This window comes from Centruroides vittatus, unplaced genomic scaffold (genome assembly GCF_030686945.1).
Source record: "Centruroides vittatus isolate TY-2023 unplaced genomic scaffold, ASM3068694v2 scaffold_3315, whole genome shotgun sequence".
NCBI classification, from domain to species: Eukaryota; Metazoa; Arthropoda; class Arachnida; order Scorpiones; family Buthidae; genus Centruroides; species Centruroides vittatus.
This window is the reverse complement of record NW_027122703.1, coordinates 2,235,569-2,256,813: the sequence shown is the minus strand read 5'-3', so window position 1 is coordinate 2,256,813 and position 21,245 is coordinate 2,235,569. Positions and strand designations below refer to the sequence as shown.

At 31.9% G+C, this 21,245-nt stretch overlaps 2 protein-coding genes and 1 long non-coding RNA gene across 3 annotated transcripts; 1 reads left to right on the top strand and 2 right to left on the bottom strand.

The window, feature by feature from the left end:
• The first annotated feature begins 5,658 nt into the window (after window positions 1-5,658).
• LOC136988524 (peroxiredoxin 2-like) lies at window positions 5,659-6,303 on the top strand. Its single transcript, XM_067286395.1, has one exon. The coding sequence runs from the start codon at window positions 5,689-5,691 to the stop codon at window positions 6,301-6,303; it is 615 nt and encodes a 204-aa protein (XP_067142496.1). The 5' UTR covers window positions 5,659-5,688.
• Window positions 6,304-9,017: 2,714 nt separating this feature from the next.
• Window positions 9,018-10,417, bottom strand: LOC136988428 (uncharacterized). Its single transcript, XR_010882753.1, has 2 exons — window positions 10,199-10,417; window positions 9,018-9,307 (listed from the first exon to the last, which is right to left on the bottom strand). It is a non-coding gene; the product is annotated as an uncharacterized lncRNA (long non-coding RNA).
• Window positions 10,418-14,105: 3,688 nt separating this feature from the next.
• On the bottom strand, window positions 14,106-20,715 carry LOC136988498 (MFS-type transporter SLC18B1-like). The gene is made up of 14 exons (XM_067286371.1): window positions 20,657-20,715; window positions 19,008-19,204; window positions 18,843-18,938; window positions 17,612-17,685; window positions 17,399-17,546; window positions 17,254-17,322; window positions 17,096-17,183; window positions 16,397-16,536; window positions 16,227-16,325; window positions 16,063-16,154; window positions 15,885-15,980; window positions 14,502-14,576; window positions 14,333-14,426; window positions 14,106-14,227 (listed from the first exon to the last, which is right to left on the bottom strand). Exons 2-14 carry the CDS (start codon window positions 19,194-19,196, stop codon window positions 14,147-14,149), a joined length of 1,341 nt encoding a protein of 446 aa, XP_067142472.1. The 5' UTR covers window positions 19,197-19,204; window positions 20,657-20,715; the 3' UTR covers window positions 14,106-14,146.
• Between the last annotated feature and the right edge of the window lie 530 nt (window positions 20,716-21,245).

The window sequence follows — 21,245 nt, the reverse complement described above, 5'->3', positions numbered from 1 at the left end:
ATTTATCAAGCAGACTATGTGTAGATATGTATAGAAGCGCATTATTCAATAGGTAGAACTATAGCAAGCGTGTTTCACTATCTCGTTACATTAGAACTACCTAAATAAATATCAATTTTACTAATTGTATTAGTCAACTAATTAATCCTTCTTGAAATAAGATTTGTTAGTTTTTCACTACTTATTACAATGTTTATTGATCTTCTATTATATATATATATATACGTGGGAGCCCGCAGAAAATTTTCCAGAAGAGGTTAAAGCTTGGATTCAATTACACCAATAAATTGTTATTTAATTTTTAGTGTTTTTTTTCACTTGTAGATTATATACTGTATTGCATCAAAGTTTCCGATGGCTTTATCATAAATTATAGATAGTTTTATTTCAGTGCGTAATAATTAAAAATATAAAAGATATTATTGAGCGAAAATCTAGTCTGGTCGAAAGAATAAAAATTGACCGAGTTGTAAGCAACAGAATGGCAATTATCACGAATGAAAGTATCATTATATGTAAACGTGACTATAAGGCAGATTATCCATTGAGCATTCGAACAAGTCATAATGTTTCTTTAAATTATACAATTATGCCATTTTAATGTTTCTTTGCTCAGAGATAATACTAATAACTTTATAAACTTTCTTTTACATTTCGTAAATTATCACCGAAAGAAAAATTATTATTACAAATGTGTACAAAAACTACACGTAATCATACCTTAAAAGATTAAAAATATGCATTGCACATGTAAATTATACTTATTTCTGTATTAATAGCTGAATACATTAGTTTACAGTTACGATAAAACAATAAAATCATAGTTTTACTTTAAAAAATCGTTTTAATATGATTATAAAGTGTATTAAATGTGCGATGTATACAATCTAATATAATAGAGAGGTTAAGGCGCAAGTACAAACGTTAAACTTGTACAGAAAGTGGAAGTACACGTTTGATGTTTTAAGTCCAAGTAAAAGACCTTGCGGCGCTCGTTCACAACATCACGTGACTCAGTGAACGTCACTCATTGACTCACGGGAAATTTGTTGAAAAAATGGCGGATGCATTTAACATCGAGGGCTACCAGCGAAGGTAAATAAACAAATTAAACTGTTTTAAAGTATTTATAGGATGTTTAATAACACTAAATAATTATTTTAATTAACGTCGTGTACCGTACGATAGGACGATAGGACTATCTCATACTCTTGTTGAGGGAAGTAGTGGCTTATGTAAATTTGAAAGCAGCTCGGAAAATTAACTTTTAGAAAATTTACAAACGTATTACGCTGTTGATGGTGGAAGAACAAACCTACCTTAAGATAAGCTATTATGAAGACAAATATATGTAAATTCTATAGGCACTTCGCATCACTCGCTAAAAAATTGAATAATTAAATAATTTCTGGATTAAAATCGTCTGTTTCTTTACAATATTATTCTTAAATACTTAAATAATCATTATTTTAATAAAATGCGTCATAATTTTAACCACAAACAGAAAAAAATGAAGAAGTTTAAGCCGATCGTCTACTCGCCATTCTAGACGTAGCAAACGCCATTATCGACCGTATAGGATTACCAGATGGCGGCGCTCGTCCGTCCGCCGTTCATGTTTTGGGCTGAATACGTGCACCTCAACCTCTTTTATAAACTTTATAAAATGGGTATTGTGTCTTTATACGGTTTAGGTCTAGGTATAACAAAAATAAATATAAATTTATTATATTCTTTTGCAAAATATTTATATTTAAACATCAATATTTGAGGCTTTTTTAACCATAATCACTGGTAGTTGGTCGCTAGTTTACAGATGGGTGCGGGTTCGTGTCCACCTGTAAGCTAGCCAAGTGGATTTTTCCGGGTTTCCACGCTTGTCTAACATCAAAATAGGAACAGTATTTCAGAAATTTCTCCTGAGAGGGACCCTCCCTCATAGCAGATCGCACAAGTATTGGTTTTCTTCTTCCATCAATCTCCCATCCCAATCCTTTGTCAGGCTACACAACTTCCTAACTTATTTATTGCACGAGAGGCATATTAATTGTACGAGTTTCAAGTATTATCGTTACACAATGATGATACTTGAAATTATTTCGCCACACGTTCAATTTATGTATGTTGTCAACATATTGAAATGCTATAAATATTTAATAAAATATTAAAACTTCTGTGCTTAATCAAGTATCAAGAATAGGTGAATATACAACAACAATAATACGTATTTAAATTATAAAACGCTGTTAAAGTCGACAAAAATCTACAGATATTTGGTTTATTGCTTTCCCGGCTGTGTTATATATAACAGGGGAAAAATGACCCCTCAAGATTTTTATATTTTTGGACTCCGGGGACTTTTAAACGTCGAGAAATGCAAAAAAGTTGGGATTTTTTTCCTGTATGTATGGATGTCGTGTGTGTGTGTGTGTGTTTGAGGGGCACAATTTTATTCGCCTAATTTGAAGCTTAATAACTCTTGTGTCTTTTGTCGAACACTTCTGAAATTTTGCAGAGAAGTTTCTGTGTTAGGGGAGTTAATGCTATTAAAGTTTGGTGGTTAAAGATCTAGAGGATGGGGAGATAAAGGGGTTCATGTGTCATATCTCCTGTAGGGCCGAACTTAATGACGATTTTATTCGTTATTAGCATTTACAATTTTTTATATAACCCATCCCGTCTTTTAAAATTAAGTTTTTCTTTTTGCTATTTTATAATAATTAAAAATATAAAAAGTTTTTTAAAATAAGATATCATAACAGATGGTGCTAGCAAATATTGCCGGAAAAGTTAAGCAACTCGTTGCTGAATTTTTTAAAATTTCATTTTAATTACTGCATTTACCACTAGGGAAACGAAGTAAACATAAAAAGTGATTGTATGCAGGGCTCAAATTTTCCCATATCTCTCTATCTTGAGCAAGTACGACGATGTCGGAGGGAGATTTGGTTTTCTCCATCTACTAGTTGGGTAATATGTTGGCAAAAGTGAAATTGTGATCTTCTCTACTCCCTTATCCATCACTTGATCTGAAAAGGAAGGATGATTATCAATTATTCAGAGGATGTTCGATGTGAATCTTCTCGGAGAACTTCAAGATTACTTTTATTTATTTCTAATATTAAATATAGAATATTATTTACTTATTATTTTCAATTGTTAGATAATCACGTCGTATGGTTAAGTTAGCATTTTCTTTAAATTAACACATAATAATTACGGAAATTTGTGTACATCGAACATAAATAGATATTACTCTCCTAAAGAGACTACTTTGCAATTCATTTGTGAATGTGCAATCACCTCTTTTTTTATGTGCAAAATAAATTTTTGTATTAATTTCTATCATGATTTTTAACTATACAAATAATGAATATTAATTAAATTAAATTTGTTGTAGATCCTAAGCTTCAAAATGGATTTATAATTTATTTTTCCAATCATTTCATTTCTTTTTTACATGCAATATAGTTTTAATTTAACTGTCAATAATTTATGATAAGGATATTTGAATAAATCAGAAAAATTCACAGATGAGAATAGCATTTTCATCGTCACTGTCCACTCCAACACGTGAATTATGAGCCCATTTGAGGTAGTTTTGGCAAAAGATTCACACCTTCAACAGATCGTGTCCCAGACGCAGAGGTTATGTTTGAAGGTTGTTAATCTATATTAGAAACGTGCAGTTTAAAGGACGATATTAAAGCAAATAAGCATAAATAGCAGTGCGTATAACACTTAATATTAACTTGTTTGACTGTGGCAGTTAATTCATTAGTGTTAACAGTATAGAAATAGAAGACATGACACAATAAAAAAAGAAATATTAATAAAAGATTTTTGAAAAATTTTTTAGTATTTCTACCATTTTTCTTTGAAGGTACCAGGGCCCCTTGCCCTCTCTGGACGTGTTTGACTTATTGCGAGAATAAGAATCAGTAAAATTATAATATATTGTTGGAAAAAAGGTGTTTTAGGATATTGATGCCCATTCACTGTGACCTCGACAGTGTAGACAAGCGCTATTGGGTCTGTTATGAAGTTCTTGCAGTTCTCGCTTAGTTTGCACCATCCACTGGCCATAAAATATAGGGAGTTATGTTCTGCCTCAGGGTTCCGTTCTGCTCCACTTTCTCTCATTTTTCCCTTTTTATCACACCCACCATACATTCGTCCAGGACCTTCATTGTGAGCCTGGTCAAACACAACCGGAATTACCTATTAAAACTTTTTAAAGCTGACATTAAATAATGTTAATAATGCTAAAACAATTAATTATATAAATAACATTATTTATGCAAATTTATGTTTACAACAGTATATTATCGCTGAAATTAAATACGATTATTTTCGAAGTAGAAATTGTTAAAAATTTATATACAAATTATTATAATTTACAATGCTTGCGAGCTTACACGTGTTTACGAGTACCTAAAATTACTTTCATTAGTCTACATTTTAAAATCATTTATTTTTCTTTTTACTCCTGAAGTATTAGCACATTTAGTATTATTATATTATTATAGCATTAAAAATAATACATATGAAAAAGATATGCTGCTAGCGCCATCTAGTATCTAATTTTCGAAATATTTTAGTTACCCAAATTCGTAATTGTCATCTAACAGAAAGTGTTTAAACAAATTAACTTATCTTGGAATTATTTTTTAATTTTAGAAAAAAAGATTTATATTGCATAATTACAGTAAGAAATGCCAGTAACTTAAGCTACTATATTGCGAGTAAGAAATGATTAACGTTTAAAATATACTGCGGAACCTCTATATTCGATATTCGTCATATTTTGATGGGCATGATTCTAAGTCCTCTTAGTTCATACTATAACAGGGCCTTTTTAACAATTAGTAATTATCCGAATCCGTTATGGGTTTGGCTGGGCCCACAATGGAGAGGGTACTTAATTAATGAGAGATGATTCAATATATCCGAATGCACCACCACCGATAAATTTCTGGGGTTTTACAACCGGGTTCTCCACAGCCATAGGTTGTCACGTAACCTCTCGGCTGTTCGCCCGCGGGATGATTTTGAAGCTAAAAATGACAATTTTCAAATTAGCACAAATAGAATATAAATAACTGATACTTACCTTTTAATTCTAATTTTCTCTCATGTTTTGCAGTTCGATTGTGTGTATTTCTTTTTAGTCGCCATAATGGTATTGAATAATAGGAAAATTCTTTCTAACCAAACCAAACCAAAACATAAATTACCCTAAAAAAGTTTCAACTTATATTCATTCTTTCAATTAGTTACTTGCATAACTATAAAATTTGTTTTTATTATTTATACTTAAATATTTCCTGTAGTTTTAACAATTTAACCCCGACAGGTTTTATTTTCTTCAATATTAATTCCAAAATGGCTATTTCGGTTGATACTGCACATATAAATTGATAGAAAATAAAATTCATTTTAGAATAATTTACAATGCATCTGTAACAGGGAGAAATCATCGGTTTACACGCAGCCATTAAAAAAGATCCTAAGGTTCCTAAAGGCCTTCTTAATTGCGGCCTCAAAGGGCCTAAAATATAGATGGTTAGTAGGAGAAGATGTAGCACAATTTGGCTTTAATATTCTCGATTATTATGAAATAAGTTATATTTAACATTGTTAAAGTCAACAATACTTTTATTTGATAATATCGAAATAACAATCAAGATGGCGGGTAAGAAAGTAAAGCGAAGTAACAGAAGCGGTACAAAGAGAACTCGTTCAGATCTGGGCCAATCTGCTCCAGATTTTTGTGGAACTGCCGTAATCAATGGAAGAGTAAAGGAAATCAGGCTTTCAAATTATAAAGGAAGATATTTAGTTCTCATCTTCTATCCCATGGACTTCTCTTACGTTTGTCCAACGGAGATCACCGCCTTCAACGAAAGATTACCCGAATTTAAACGCATGAATTGCGAAGTAGTGGCATGTTCCACCGATAGTTATCTATGTCATCGCGCCTGGTTAAACACCGATAGAGAACACGGAGGAGTGGGACAAGTAGACTTTCCCCTATTGGCTGACAAAAACTGTCGTATTGCCAGAAAATTTGGGGTGTTAAACGAAGCCGAAGGGATCGCTTTTAGAGCTCTATTCGTCATAGACGATAGAGGAAGAATTTGTCAATCTATTATCAACGATATGGACGTAGGGAGAAGCGTAAACGAAACAGTAAGATTAGTTCGAGCTTTTCAACAGGTTGATAGAAATGGTGAAGAATGCCCAATGGATTCGGAATTAGTCGAGCCAAAGTCCAAGAGAAACCGTCGATTCTGGTTTTGAATGAAATATAGAATTTAATTAGGCTGATTTGAAGATTGAAATATCGAAATAAAAATTCAATAAGTTTTCTTTTTTGAATAATTTTAAATCAAATGATAAAATAAAATCTAATTGAAGGTGTATAAAATTGTTATGTGAATAGGTTAAGTCGTTATTTTTTTAATTACAAATCATAAACTACATTTCTCGACGTTTTGAGACCCCCTGAAGTCAAAAAGTCAAAGAAAACAGAAATTCCGAGTATGTTTATGTGTATGTTTGGATTTATTATTATTATTTATTCAATTCAATTATTTATTTTAAGGTGCAAACGCACATACCCTGGCCCCGCTTTATAGCATTACCAGAATGTATCTTTGGATGTCTGAGCGTATGTGTTGGCAAGGACCACTTGTAAATAAAAATGGTTGAATAAATACGTTTTCAGAGGCGACATTTTGTCAGTCGCCATTAAAAACGTGTTTATTCGACCGTTTTCCAATTTTTTCCACCACTTTTTCATAAAAAAAGGCATCAACAACATTAGAAACGTATTTTTGCATTAATAGAAAGCAGCTATCCAAATGTAAGTGTAAGTTACGCACGTGTGTGAATTCTGTGTATTTCAAATGTGTATCCATTAGTGCCCGTGTTCCTCGAAAAACACACCACGCTCATCACTTCCAATTTAAAAAAACGCATTGTGTATGCTGCAACTCGCATCAATAAATTATTTTTTCCTATTGGAGGAAAATAATATTACGGAAAGAATATTGGGATTGCTGCTTATTAATTTATACGTCAGAAAGATGGCGGCCAAAACTGTCAATAAAAGAAATATATGTAGGAAAATATAATTTTGTGTTCTTTAAGAGACGAGAAAAATATTGTTTCTTTTCACCGGAAGAGAAAAAGAATGTATGTAAAAATTTTGTTAACATTATTAGGCTAAACAGGATTTAATAGGACCGCTGTACTATGATAGTGTCTTCTTACTTGTATATGAAGAATCTAAATTTAACAAGATTTAATACTTATTCAGACATCATCACAATACAGGACTGCAATTCTTTGCTCATATTGTTCGCTTCCATTCTGCTATTATCAGATAGCTCCCTCTATTATCAGTACCGCGCGTGACTCTGTTTCGAGATTACCGGAAGCGCCGCCATCTTGGCACCTAAGGTAACATTAACCATAATTTATGTATCATTAATTCTGTATCGAATGAAATATCACAGGGGTAATGAAAAGACATCCCAAAATATCTAATTGTTGAAATATTTAAAAATAAATATTTTTTCAGAAAAAAGTATGAACGTAATATTATATAGATGCGACACATGACCAGCTTCTATTTCCCCACGCCCTCGATCTTCAACCACCAAAACTTAAGAGCGTCAATCCCTCTAATTCACGAACTTCTCTGCAAAATTTCAGAAACTTTCTACAAAAAAAGCAAAGGAGTTATTAAGCTTCAAACAGGGTGAGCAAAATCGTGCCCCCCCACAAACATCCATACATATAGATATAGAAAAACCCCCACATTTTTTACATTTCTCGACGTTTCAAGATGTCCTGAGTCCAAAATTGTAAAAATCTTCGGAGGAGGGAGTTAATTTTTGACCGATCGCCATACTTTTTCTTTATTAAATATTAATATTATAAAAAAAACATGATTTTAGAGAGTAAAATGTCATTTATTCGGAGTTTTATTTTAACTAATCAAGAGTTTAGTGTTATTTCACACACGATAATCGGGAGAAAAACTCGTATTTTGCAATTCATGTGAAAATTAAAATTTTATAACATACTTTTCGAGTTTTGAGTCTTTTGCAGCGATTTATAAGTAAGTTTAGATTACGATATTTTTAGATTTAAGTACTTTTTAACTTTGATTAGCAAAATATCACTATTAGCGGCGGTGGTTTTCAATAAGAATCGATCGGTTTTTCAGAGAAACTGGATCTTTTCATAGTTAATTTTCCAATGGAATTGTTAAAACAAAATGAAAATTAATAAATAGACTACTTTAAATCTCTTATTTCTCGCTCTAATTTATATATTACATACGTATATACATTAATATCCCGTCCGAATTTTAATTACCGGTAATTAGAATAATTTGAATTCTTTGGTCGCCTCGTTTTCTCTATTTTCACAGATGTTTTGTGTTACCACCAAGGCCTTTCCAAGAATTTCCAAGAAAGGCCTTAGCAACAATTAAAAACAAACACAACGGAAATTAAGGTTATTTTATTAGACAATATTTCTAATATTAATCGTAAAATAATAATTTTCTCCAGAATTACAGTAGAGTGCGTAGAGCTATTCATTAGATGACAGCTGATTGTATACAAGGCAGAGAGAGTTAATTGTAACTTTTTACTGTTAAGAAATGATAAATTACTGTTTCGAAAAAAATTTGTCCGAGTTACCGGAGATTTACTGTAATTTTAAAATATATTATTAAAATAATGAAAGAATGATGCGATTTTAAATTGTGAGACTTCCGATAATTTAAACTACCTCGCCTTAACGTGACTCAATCCAAAGCAGGCAAGGAAGTAACTCTCGGAAATAAATGCTATGTTTTTCAGTTTAAATACAGCCGTATTTAAAAGGAATCTATGTATTTCTAGACAATGATTAACAAAAAGATTTATTATTTTAATAATGATGTAAAATTCCTCTTACTTTTTACACTCGGGCCTAATCATGTACTCAAGACATCATTTTAACTTGCAATAAATTTATTAAGATGAAAGTTTAGTACAGAAGCACATAGTAATATTCAGAAGCACGCTACAATCAATTTCTTAAAATACATGTGTTTTGACTATTATAATGGAATTATTAAAATACAGATTTTATCATAAACGTAGGAAATTCATGAAAAATCAACGACCGTAAGAACAAATACATTGTCTACTTCTAGTACATCTTCCTCCAAAACCACAATATCTTCTACACTCGCGATGGCTTCTACAACGACGAGGTGCAAACGAAGCATCATTTGTACCAACTGTAAACATAAAACATTAGAGTTATTTGAAACATAATTATACATTAAAAACCATGTAAATCGGATAACGCTATCTCGGTGTTTCCCAAATTCTATGAAATACAGCCTCCTTTTTAGTGCAGACACGTCTTTAGCACCGCCCATAAAACCAGTCCAAAATGATAAAATAAATGTTTACATTATAATACTTTTAATAAAAACGTTTTTTTAAATTTAAGCATTTATTTTATAAGTGAAAAAATAAGAATTGTCTAAAATAATCTTAAATTACTACTTTACGACTCAAAACTGCAGTGGCAAGTTGTAGCTCCTTGGGACCCAAATAAATTTAAATTAGGAGCCCACGTACAGTATCGGCTTCAAACATTTTACTTCTGGGGAAGATTTTGGGGAAATATTTTCCTATAAAAGATTGTTTGGCTCCTCTGTTGGTGGGGGTTCCAGGCAATCGACCTTTTTGCCAATAGGATAATGCGTCACTGCAAAAACTGACTGTATATTGTATTTATTTGAAGTTCAGTATTAATTTTTTTATTCAAAAATGAATTTTCGCCCCTTTGTTTTTCAATACTCCTACTGCTCCCTTGTCTTTCATCGCCTGCTTTGAGTCTTCTACCGCTCCCTAAGGGGTAGTAGCGCCCACTTTGGGAATCACTGAGCTTTATGAATAACAATAACTTATTAAGATCGAACTTCTGTTGTTATTTAGCATGTAAATATAAAATATTTTCGTTGGTATGATACTTATATTAATAATTACAGCTGTATTATTTTTACGGTTGAAGTACTATCAGAAATAATTAATTTTATGATAACTTTCAGTAGTCAAAAATTGACTATGGAATTTTATAAGAAATTAAATTAAGACATAAAAATAAATAAATTACTTACTTAGATTAGCACTCATGATAATAAAAGCAATTAAAATGAATACGGGAAGAGACTTCATCTTCTTTTACTTGTAACTTTACTGATGATACAAATTAATGGTGTAGACTGAATGCTTTATATATTGAACGTCTCCTCCTCTCGCAAGATATAGCGGAAATCCCCCTTCCGAATTCTAAATCTTATCTTTATTTGAAATCGTCCGGGTATCAAGGGTTTTATCTAGAATTGTATCAAAAAGTATAGCAAATATTTAAAATATAAAATGATATTTATCGTAAAATATAATTAATACAATTATAAATTAAGTAAATATGTATTATTTTAACCGAAAAGATCTTTATTTACGCAGTTTTATACTAAATAAATCTAATATAAGTTTTATCGTTATTATGTTATTATTTCTCTTTCTTTGTAAACAAATACAAATAATTATAAAATACTAAAACACTAATATTTAATTTAATTAATTTCTAAATATCTAACCAACGGCCGAGTGGATAAAGACCACTGATATTATTCAGGTCGCTGTTCGTGCTTGACCAAGGGCCAGCCCTTGGTCAAGCACGAACCCTTGGCCCCTGGTGTTTATTGGAGTGTTTTCACCTGTCTATCACCTAAATAAGGGGCAGCCTCCCTAGAAATTCCTCCGGAAAAGGGCATTTTCCTTGGCAGATCGTCCATGTGTTGCTTATTCTATCAATTAATCCTATCCTAATTTTTAAATATATAATTTTGTCATTAAAATTGTAAAATTACGTATTTATTAATATTTTGTATTATTATTTACATGTTTCTGATTAAAATTACGTATATATATATATATATATAGGCCCTATATTATTTTTTTATTTTAACATATAAAGCTATGGTTTTGATATTTTCCAGTAATAACGACAAAACAAAGGAGGAAATGACTAATTAACAATAAGGAGAATATCTTATAGTGATGAATATCATTTTAGTTATATTATAATTAATATATTATTTATTTTTTATTTGACTTACACACAAGTGCACAGCCAATTCATCACTTACGTATAGAATAAGTATGAATTTAGGACATTACAAATAATAATACGACATAATAAATATATTACGAATAACTGAATTTTTCATTAATATAGTTTTGTTCTTCTTATCCGTATTGTCAATAATAATAATTTTTTTTAATATAAATAATTTTAAAATTAATATAATACAAGTAATTAACAGGCTTAATTAATACAAATAAAAAAAATATAGTACAGTAGATAAATTCATACATTTGAATGCCCAGATTTATTTTTAATTCATTAAATATCCACCAAACACGTGTCTTGATAGTATTTCATTAGTACTTTATGGTAGTACGGTACAATGTACACTGCGTGTATGTAATGTACAGTACATACCAGTATACCGCAATGTACAGTATAGTCTTTAATAACTTATCCACTACAATAATATACAGTAATGCAAAAGACTTCCGGTTATCGAAAACACTCGTTAATTATAACTTTTTATTGTTAAGACATTTAAAATTACGTTTTCTAAAAATGTGTTCGAGTTATCGGGGATTTGTTGTAATTTTAAAAAATAATATTAAAATAACGAAATAAAAGTATGATTTTACATTGTGAAAGACTTCTGATAATTAAAGTACTTCGCCTTAACGTGGCGCAATCCAGAGCAGACGAGGAAGGAACTCTCGGAATCAAATGAATTTACCCTTACAAATACAGCTGTATTTAAATGGAATCTATGTATTTTTAGACAATGATTAAAAAACACTTCAAAATTTATTATAAACTTTTTAATAATTAAGATAAATCTAAAAAAAAACATTTAAAATTCCTCGTCCTGTACGTTTTGTATCTTTTAGTTCAAAATTTTCCGTGTGTTTGTGTGTTGGTGTCTATTTTGTTTAATATTTCAGGATGGGATTAAGATTAAGTAATGAAATTTGGCACGATAGCTTGTGTATAAGAGAGCATTGATGCTGTAAAATTTTAGTGGTTAAAGGTCAAGGGGATGAGGAGATAGAAAGGGGTCGTGTTACATATCTCGAGTGGGATTGGACTTAATGAAGATTTTTCTTGTTATTAGAATTTACAATTTTTTGTAAAACTCATCCACACTCTCAAAATTAAGCCATTATATAATACCGTGCATGATTTTAATAAAGGAGTCAGCAAGACAAAAGAGAAAGGCAGACAGAAATCAGAACATTCAAGAAACTTCTACAGAGTATGAATTAAAATATCATATGAATATAATGGGTGGTTGTCATAGACATTTCTGAATGTAGAAGATAAATTATTTTATGTTCCTTCAATATTTGCATCTTCTTGGAGCAGAAGAAGTATAGCAAATGCTTCAAGTGTCATGTAATTACTTTTGGAATAAGCAGAGACCTTAAGGCCGTAGTGCCGGCCTTAATTTTAGAGGGCCTTAATGTTAGAGTGCCGGATTTAGCCCAGCACCAACATACTTCATAACTGCGAAAGTAATATATGGCAAATTAGTAATTTATAGTTCATTATCATATCTTAGTTTGGATGTACTTCGTGAATGCCACGAATATCGGCTTAACTAGGGTTGCACAATGGCATAAGACAGAATATGATTAATAATATTAAAATAATTTTTAAACAAAATTACGTAACAGATGGCGCTACAGACAATATTCATTTTATGCTAATATGCCTTAGTGTTTTTCTTCGGGAAAGTTACGCAACTCGTTGCTTCACTTTTAAATTTAAACTCGAGTATATTATTTGGGATTTTTGACGTTTTTTTTCGTTTGTTGATCTTTGTTCAGAATCAGGAACATTTTGAGACTTGCAAGTATCATAAATACACACGTATCCAAAACTTAAGAACGGACGTGTAATGGTGAAGAATACGTCCGTTGATGAAGTCCTAAAATACAAAATAATAAATTTTAAAGCATGAAATCCTAAGTAGGCAGAATGGCCGCGGCGGCTTAGCTTCGGCTTGTCATTCTGGGGATCGGGAATTGAGTTTGGCTTACAACTACCTGGATTTTACACGAATACTGGCAATGTCGGAACTTCAAGTGAGGATGAGGCTGCTTCTCCCTCAGGATTCTGCGTTGTATTTTGGCTGCTGGACCCAGTTGTAAAAGCTGCGATGACCCCATGGATTATCAAGCGTGCGGAGAGCCGGATAGATTGACTCTCGCTCCTCGATTTCCGGTCGACCTGGCACAATTATGACCTCTGTTCTGGATGATTCCCCACAATAAAAGACACTAAATTATATCTTTATAGTAAAAACCTTTTAGCTGTAGATTGCTTATTTATTTTTAAATTTGGTCTCGATTTGAATATAAATTGAGTTTACATTCGTATCTCGTTAAAAGTTATTCTATTTTTTTTTATTTGTTTTTAAAAAATAAACCTAAGTTTGGATCATTTAAATGAATGAAATGTTTGCTTTTTGAGAAGGTGAAGCTATATTTAATTTACGACTAATCCATTCTTCACTAAAATTGTCATCCAGATATTCTCTAACTACGAGACTCAATTGAGTTTCCCAATATAGAGATTTGAGTTCATATTAATTCATATGCCTCTATGTCCTTATTTTCTACAATTTGTTAAATATTTGTCTACGAGGACTGAGCTTATTAATAGGACGTACTGCACTGGTGTTTTGGTTCTTGCAATCGATCAAAAAACTTAGAGAAAACAAAACAATCTTTATTTTTCACCTTATATTATGCCTGAACGTCCCGACTGAATCACCCCGCCTTTTGACAATGTAGAGATTTAGGTTCGTTTTATAAATAGCACGATTACAATGAGACATCACAAGTATGAAAATTGAGAATAATTTGTAAAACGAAAATATAACTTGAAAATGACAAAAGATGTAACTTTTGTTAATGATAAAAACAAATTAATATTATAAAAATTTTTATTGTATCTCTATTTACATTCAATTTTATTCTTTTAATAAAAATATTTCTTCACCAGTTTTATGTCGAAACTTCTTCCATATTGCAAAAGTTCCAACAATGATACCCTAAAATTAAATATTTAAACTTATTACAAATCTTTTAAAAAATATAGTGCAATTTATATAATTTAACCTCTAAAACTCTAAAAAATTTAAATATGCATTACTTACAATTCCAAGTTCTATACCAGCCACATAAACTGTTGCATATTTATACCCCACATGATCTAATAAAAATCCACCTAATGACGGCCCGATAAAGGAACTGCGAAAGGTTAAGTATTAGTAACGTAACTTAAATAAAAGATTTCTTATTTATTAAGAATTTAAAATAGTTTACCCGAGTGAACAAGCGGATGTAAGGGTACCAAAGACTATGCTGTAGGTAGAAACATCATCCGGCAATCCTGTTTCTCTAAACCAACAAAATTCTACGGTAAAACATCATTCATAATTTTGTTTTAAAACTATTTTAATATGTTCCTACTAATAGATAATGTTGTACAAAGAAATTTTGTTAATGTTACCTATGGTGCCAAAATGGCGGCTCGTCTCTGATTTGAGGAAACAGAGGAAAGAAAACAGTGGGAACGCACGTTCTAACCTAACCTAACCTATTCTAATAATTTGGTTGGTAATAATTATGGTAATTTATTAGAATAGGTTAGGTTAGGTTAGAACGTGCGTCCCCACTGTTTTCTTTCCTCTGTTTCCTCGAATCAGAGACGAGCCGCCATTTTGGCACCATAGGTAACACTAACCAGAAATTTATAGATCTTTACAAGAACAGGATGCCAATTAGATTTTAATAAGATCAAAGCCTATAAAAAGTACACTCAGACAATCAGAATGCATCCTTTCTTCGCAATGTTTTGAAACTAAATAGATAATATGAAACTCGACAGTAAAGATAAAAGCAATATGATCTGTCACAATTTTATCGTAGCAGACAATAGCTCATCCAAATATAATTAAATTTGTATCCATTCATACAGGGCCGGATTTACCAATCCAGGGGCCCTGGGCACAAATTCGGTGGGGGTCCCCCCTTTAAGAGTAGGCAAATTTGATGATTTAGAAAATTTACACAAAATACTGTACTTTCAATTAGATTTGAACTAGGAAGTTGTAAATTTCATTTAAAAATAGGGTTATTGTAAACATACATATATTTTATTGTGTAAAACTAATTATTTTAATTTAACTGAAAAATATTTATGTGAAATTTTCCGATGTTTCATAGGTTTTTTCCCGGGTTTGGTTTTCTCTGCCTGTTGCCCTCATGATTAGGCCACACTAGGCTGTCGCGGTAATAGAAAAAAAAATTATGTTTAAACATAATTTTTTTTTAGTTTTGTGGGGGCCCTGGGCACAGGCCCCAAATGCCCTTATGTAAATCCGGCCCTGCATTCATATAAATGGGAATATAGTCCATGTTGATATCACAAATATCTTCAGTTATTGGGCTGCAATTTGAAAAAATGATAGACCTATAAATTCCCACTGTCGTCCGTCTGTCTATCTTTCCTTAATCTTGAAAATAGAGTTAGATGAAAGACGAGACAAGATATGGAAACCTTATAATGGATAATGGAAAATTCCATTAACAAAAAGAAAAAAAAAACTTTTAAATTTAAAAGAAGCTACTTCTTAAATAACTAGGAAAAGAAACAAAAATTAAAAGATAAATAAAAACAATAAAAATTTCAATATGCAAACTTACATTGCTTCCATCATTGCATGCAAGAAAGCACAGATTAATTTTCCTCCCATTCCTAATCCTAGAAACACTTGAGCAACAATAACAAGCCATAATGTTCTGTATTAAATGATTAAAATTTACGGTATATAAATGCGTATTCTTTTTCCTTAACAACTAATATTTATAATTACAAACTTACGTTGGTAATGGTATGAACGGTACAGGTCCGATGAACAAAAATCCTATCATGGATAGAAATATACCAACTGCACATAAAATTTGCACGTGTCCCTAAAATGATACGAGTTTATTGTATATATTTAAAATTTAAGTGTTTTAATACAATAATTTAAATAAGCCTACTATTGTGTCGCATAAATAACCCCAAATTGGCGAGCCAAGGGCATAGATACCTCCTAAAATAATAAAAACCGTTCCTAATAATACAGGTGATAAACCAAACTGAAAAATGATAATAACCATTGAAATATTTCCTGAAATAAACAATAAATTTATGTATTTTTTTAACATACTTCTCTCAGATGAGGCTCTAACGTCGCATCGTTAAATCCCAGAGCAAAAAAACAACTAACACAAACTGTTAAATCGATTATATAGGTTGGGTTTTTCAATAGTTTTATTAAATTTCCAGGGTTTTCGGGTGGTAATTCGCCTAAAATAAATTCAATGCTTTAATTAAAATATAAAGTATTTCTTTCAATAAAAATTAAAAACTATTCTAATTATATTTTAAAGGTGTTAGCAATTACATACTTATTCTTCATTCGAAGAATAAGATAAAGATGGCCAGATGACGAAGCACTGAAGGATTAACCTACCGCTCTGAATGTCTTAAACTGAGGCTGTCCTCATTCCGGATTGGTCGAATTCATGATAAACATTTTTTTTTTAGTTTTCTAACCTCCCCTGATGATAGGTGTGATTGAAAAGACCCTCTTAGTGCCTTTTCAATCATGGATTCGACCATGCTCACAACAGAGGATCTGCCCATCATCACATCTCGAGTGGTAATGGATGAATTAGTTAATATTCAGTTAATTGATATTCCAATGAAGACACTGAATTACGAATAATATTATGTCGATATTCCTAACTTGGCTTCGACCGTTCGTAAAATGTATTTCCATTAACTGACTTTAGCGTCACTTTGTATTTCTAATGCTAAGAGATTCGGTTAATTTTATTCTTCAAGTTCTATTTCTTCAACTCACCACACGGAGGAATGATCATAAAGGACGTGAAAGAACCTACTAAAAGAATACATCCCATGGTAACGAAAGGTATGGCATATCCACCGATCTAAATTCAAAGAAAAGCTTAGTAGATTATATTTTATAAGATTTAATGGATAAAATTTTTAAAAAATTACTTGATATAAGGCACCACCTATTGTTGGACCCATAATCATACCTAAACCAAAAATGGTTTCTACGATAGACTGAAAAAGATAAACAGAATTTCAAAATTCGTTTTATGTAAATTACAGAAATGTTAAAAATAGAACGAGGATTTACCAAGACAGTGGCTCTTTTTTCAGAAAAATTCATAGCAACGATAGCGTAACTAGAAGTGAAGTAAGCAGCCCATCCCACGGCATCAAACATTCGAATGAGAAATGCTAAAATTATGAAGCTAATTCCAGGAGGTGACCATTCTAGAATTCTAAATGATAAGATCAATGTGAAAACATTTAGATTATAGATTCTCCAGTTTGTCGATAAACTTACCCAAATAAAATACTAGCGGAACCAGATAAGAATATTCCACCGTAAGCTAGAAGATTAGGTGTTATACGTGAAGCCTGAAAGAAAGATATAATTAATTAACAAAGAATATTTACTGAAAATTCTATTATAATACGACCATATATTATTCCCAAATATAAACAATTCTTAATTGAATAGATTAGATATAATATTAGGTACTGTACCTAAAATCGAGTCAAAATTACGATTAATTATAAAATTTCGGAGGTCAAATCGGATCAGGAGGGCGTGTTGGTGATGTAGACCAAACAGAAAGGAAACTACATACTTATTTTAAAATAAACGCCACGCGATGATAAACGACGGAAGGGAATGTCGGCCGAGAGAGAGGGAGCTTTGTCAAGGTTCTCGCAAACAAGTGTAGGGTCTAAACAATCGAGAAAAGGGAGAATTAATAACCAAAAGGACATCTGTTACGTCATGTAAGCCTGAAACCGTTAGGGGTGAGCGGCTACGAGAACATCTGGTAAATCGTTTAGGTTCAAAAACGTCAGAGAAAGGGCAATAACGGAGTAAAATACGAGTGCGGACTTCAAAGCTCCGTCAACACCTCTCGGACCTTTCCCGACCCGAATCGGTCTCGTTTTCGCCTGTAGACAGAAGAATGGCCAATCGGAGTGAGGGAGAGGGGACACGGGACCAATCAAAAGGGTGAGATTCGAGGGAAAATCCTATAAAACCCCAAATTAGAAATAGAAGGGGACTACAGTGCCACTCACTCACTTCAGTGGCGTAGCTAAGGGGGTGCGGTAGGTGCGGTCCGCACCGGGCCCCTGGAAAACGATAGGCACACGGGGGCCCCAAAATCACGAAAAAGTACCGAAAATTTTTTCGGGGTCCACAAATCTGGTTCCGCACCGGGCCCGGAGAATCCTAGCTACGCCACTGACTCACTTGTCTCAAACACGGAAATACTCCAAGATTTCATATTTTATATAAAAGGAAAGCGATGTAAATTAAAGTTTCTTCTGATAAAACATAGATTTTTTCACTGCTTATCTGTTTGATTGATTTATTTTATAGTTTTTGAGAAATTGTATTGTAGAGCAGCTGTAGGCAGTTGTCTAAAGCAAGACTATGACAAGAGTTAGTAAATGTAGTTAGAGCAGGACTGTCACATATGACAGAAAAATTCAAATATCTGTATTAAATTTTCTTCAAAGATTCCTAATTCCGAAAATAATATACATACCATTTTTCCACAAATAGGCGACACGATAATTACTATCAGCTGATAAAAACCAATTATTAATCCATAAACCGTGGGAGATGCTCCTTTATATTCGGCCTGAAAACAATACATTAAAATGTTATTTTTGTGTAATAACGTTGATCAGGATATGAATATTAGAATTACTTCTCTGGGAAAGAAAGGAGCTAATAATGCGTAACAAGCACCCATAGCAAAATTACAGTAACCGAATGCAATTAACAATAGTATCTGGTTGCGAGTAATTCCTTTCAACACACTTTTTATGCCATTTCCAGACTTCTTTTTCTTTCGAACGTTTTCGTCATTTATATTTACGCTTGTCTGCTCCCTCATTTTTATTCCTAGACAAATTATAAAATTAGTAATAAAATTAAATATTTTATCGATTAAAAAACAACAAATAAAAACAAAAGATACTTTTACTTTCCCGGCTGTTATATACAACAGAGGGAAAGTACGACGATCGGTCGGTCAAATCCCCTCCCAAGATTTTGACCATTTTTGCGGTCAAACGTCGAGAAATGCAAAAAAATTCGGGAGTAATTTCTCTGTGTGGATGTTGTGTGTATGTGGGGGTGGCACGATTTTGTTCACCTGTTTGAAGCTCAATAACTCGTGCTTTTTGTCGAAAATTTCAGAAATTTTGCAGGGAGTTTTGTGTATTAGGGGGATTGATGCTATTAAATTTTGGTGATTAAAGAACGAGGGAGTGGGGAATAAAGCGGGTCGTGTGTAACTCGAGTATGATCGGATTTAATGACGATTTTACTCATTATTAGCATTTAAAATATTTTATAAAACCCATCCCTACTCTCAAAATTAAGCTTTTTACCATTTTATAATTGTTAAAAATATTTTTAAAAATTTAATAATAAAATATCATAACAGATGGCGCCAGCATATGTTGCCGGGAAAGTTAAGCAACTCGTTGTTGTAATTTTTTTATGTCGCGAACACAGTCTACATAATATCTACATCCTGCTGCTCTATAAAGGATCCGAGTTCGAGTCCAGAATTTCTCACAGGTGAATCGACCAGAATGCCCGAAGCCCAGGGGTTACCAGCATGCCAGTTAAACTGTGACTAAAAAAATAAAATTAATCAGATCTAACAAATGTAGTTGTTAAATAAACTTTAAAGAAAACATCCTTTCGAGTACGATAAAATAATAACATTGTAATTTGACACTTAAAATCAGGAAGAAAGTATTCGTTTACAGTGCAATAAAACAATTAGCTGCTTATTGACATTAGTTGCAGTAGTGGTATTTAATCAGTGCGTGTTGCACTGACAATCCACCCAGATCTTAAAAATAACACCTGAAATTTCACACAAAGCAAATGTTAATCCGTGTAAGTCGAGATAATGTACAGCGAGTTTCTGAAATTTGATATGTTTATTTTCTACGTTTTTCGATCGAATTGCAATAAAATAAACATAAAATAGCATTTTCGTCATTCCACGAGAATTTCAAATAGTTAGAAAGAGGACAAAGTGGAGAAGTTAAACGTATAATCTTAGTTTTTGATGTAATGCTGACAGTTTCACTTAAACTGCATTTCTCCGGGATAGACCGACATGCCGGACAATCTACAGTACAAAAAACACGGTACAACCGCAAATAAAAGTAAGAAATTCAAATTTAATTAAAATTTATCGCGCGGTTTTCTCTACATCTCCGTGTTGTTATTAAAAATAGACTAAATGGGCGACGAAAAGAATAGGTCCTGTTAGTATTATTCTAACATTAAACCGTGTCTGTTTAATGTTGTCATTGGTTATGATACACTCACCTGCATCTGGAAACAGCCGACAACTTGATTTAAAGTCCTCAAACCTATCTCCTATCTCCTTTTCTCTGAAATATTATACTAACAAGATTACAGAAGCATACAATAAATTTTCGTCTTCACAAATCCGTCATTTCACAATCACAATGACAAAAAAAAAAAAAAAAAAAAAAACTTACAGAGGTGATGTTTGTTTGAGGTGAACTGTTGCTTAATGAACAAATGAATAATCTACCCTAAACATAAGATTCGAGAAGTCCTGCGAAAATTTAATTAAATAGAAAATATAGATCCATCTATCTTGCACCAAAAAAAAAAAAAAAAAATCTTGCGTAATTTGCGATGAAACGTAAAGTCAGCTAAGTAATGCAATTGTTTAATTATTTAGCAACATACAGTAGTTAAACATGACTGTAAAAAAATTTTTAAATTTGATCATGATTTAAAGACTAATCAAAGCAAAAAAAAAAAAAAAAAAAAATTAGATAAAATAATAAACTGCACACAAAATCCGAATAGAACTAAATTCCAATTATTTTTCGTTCTAATCTATATATATAAAGGCGAATGTTTGTTTGTTTGTTCGCTATGT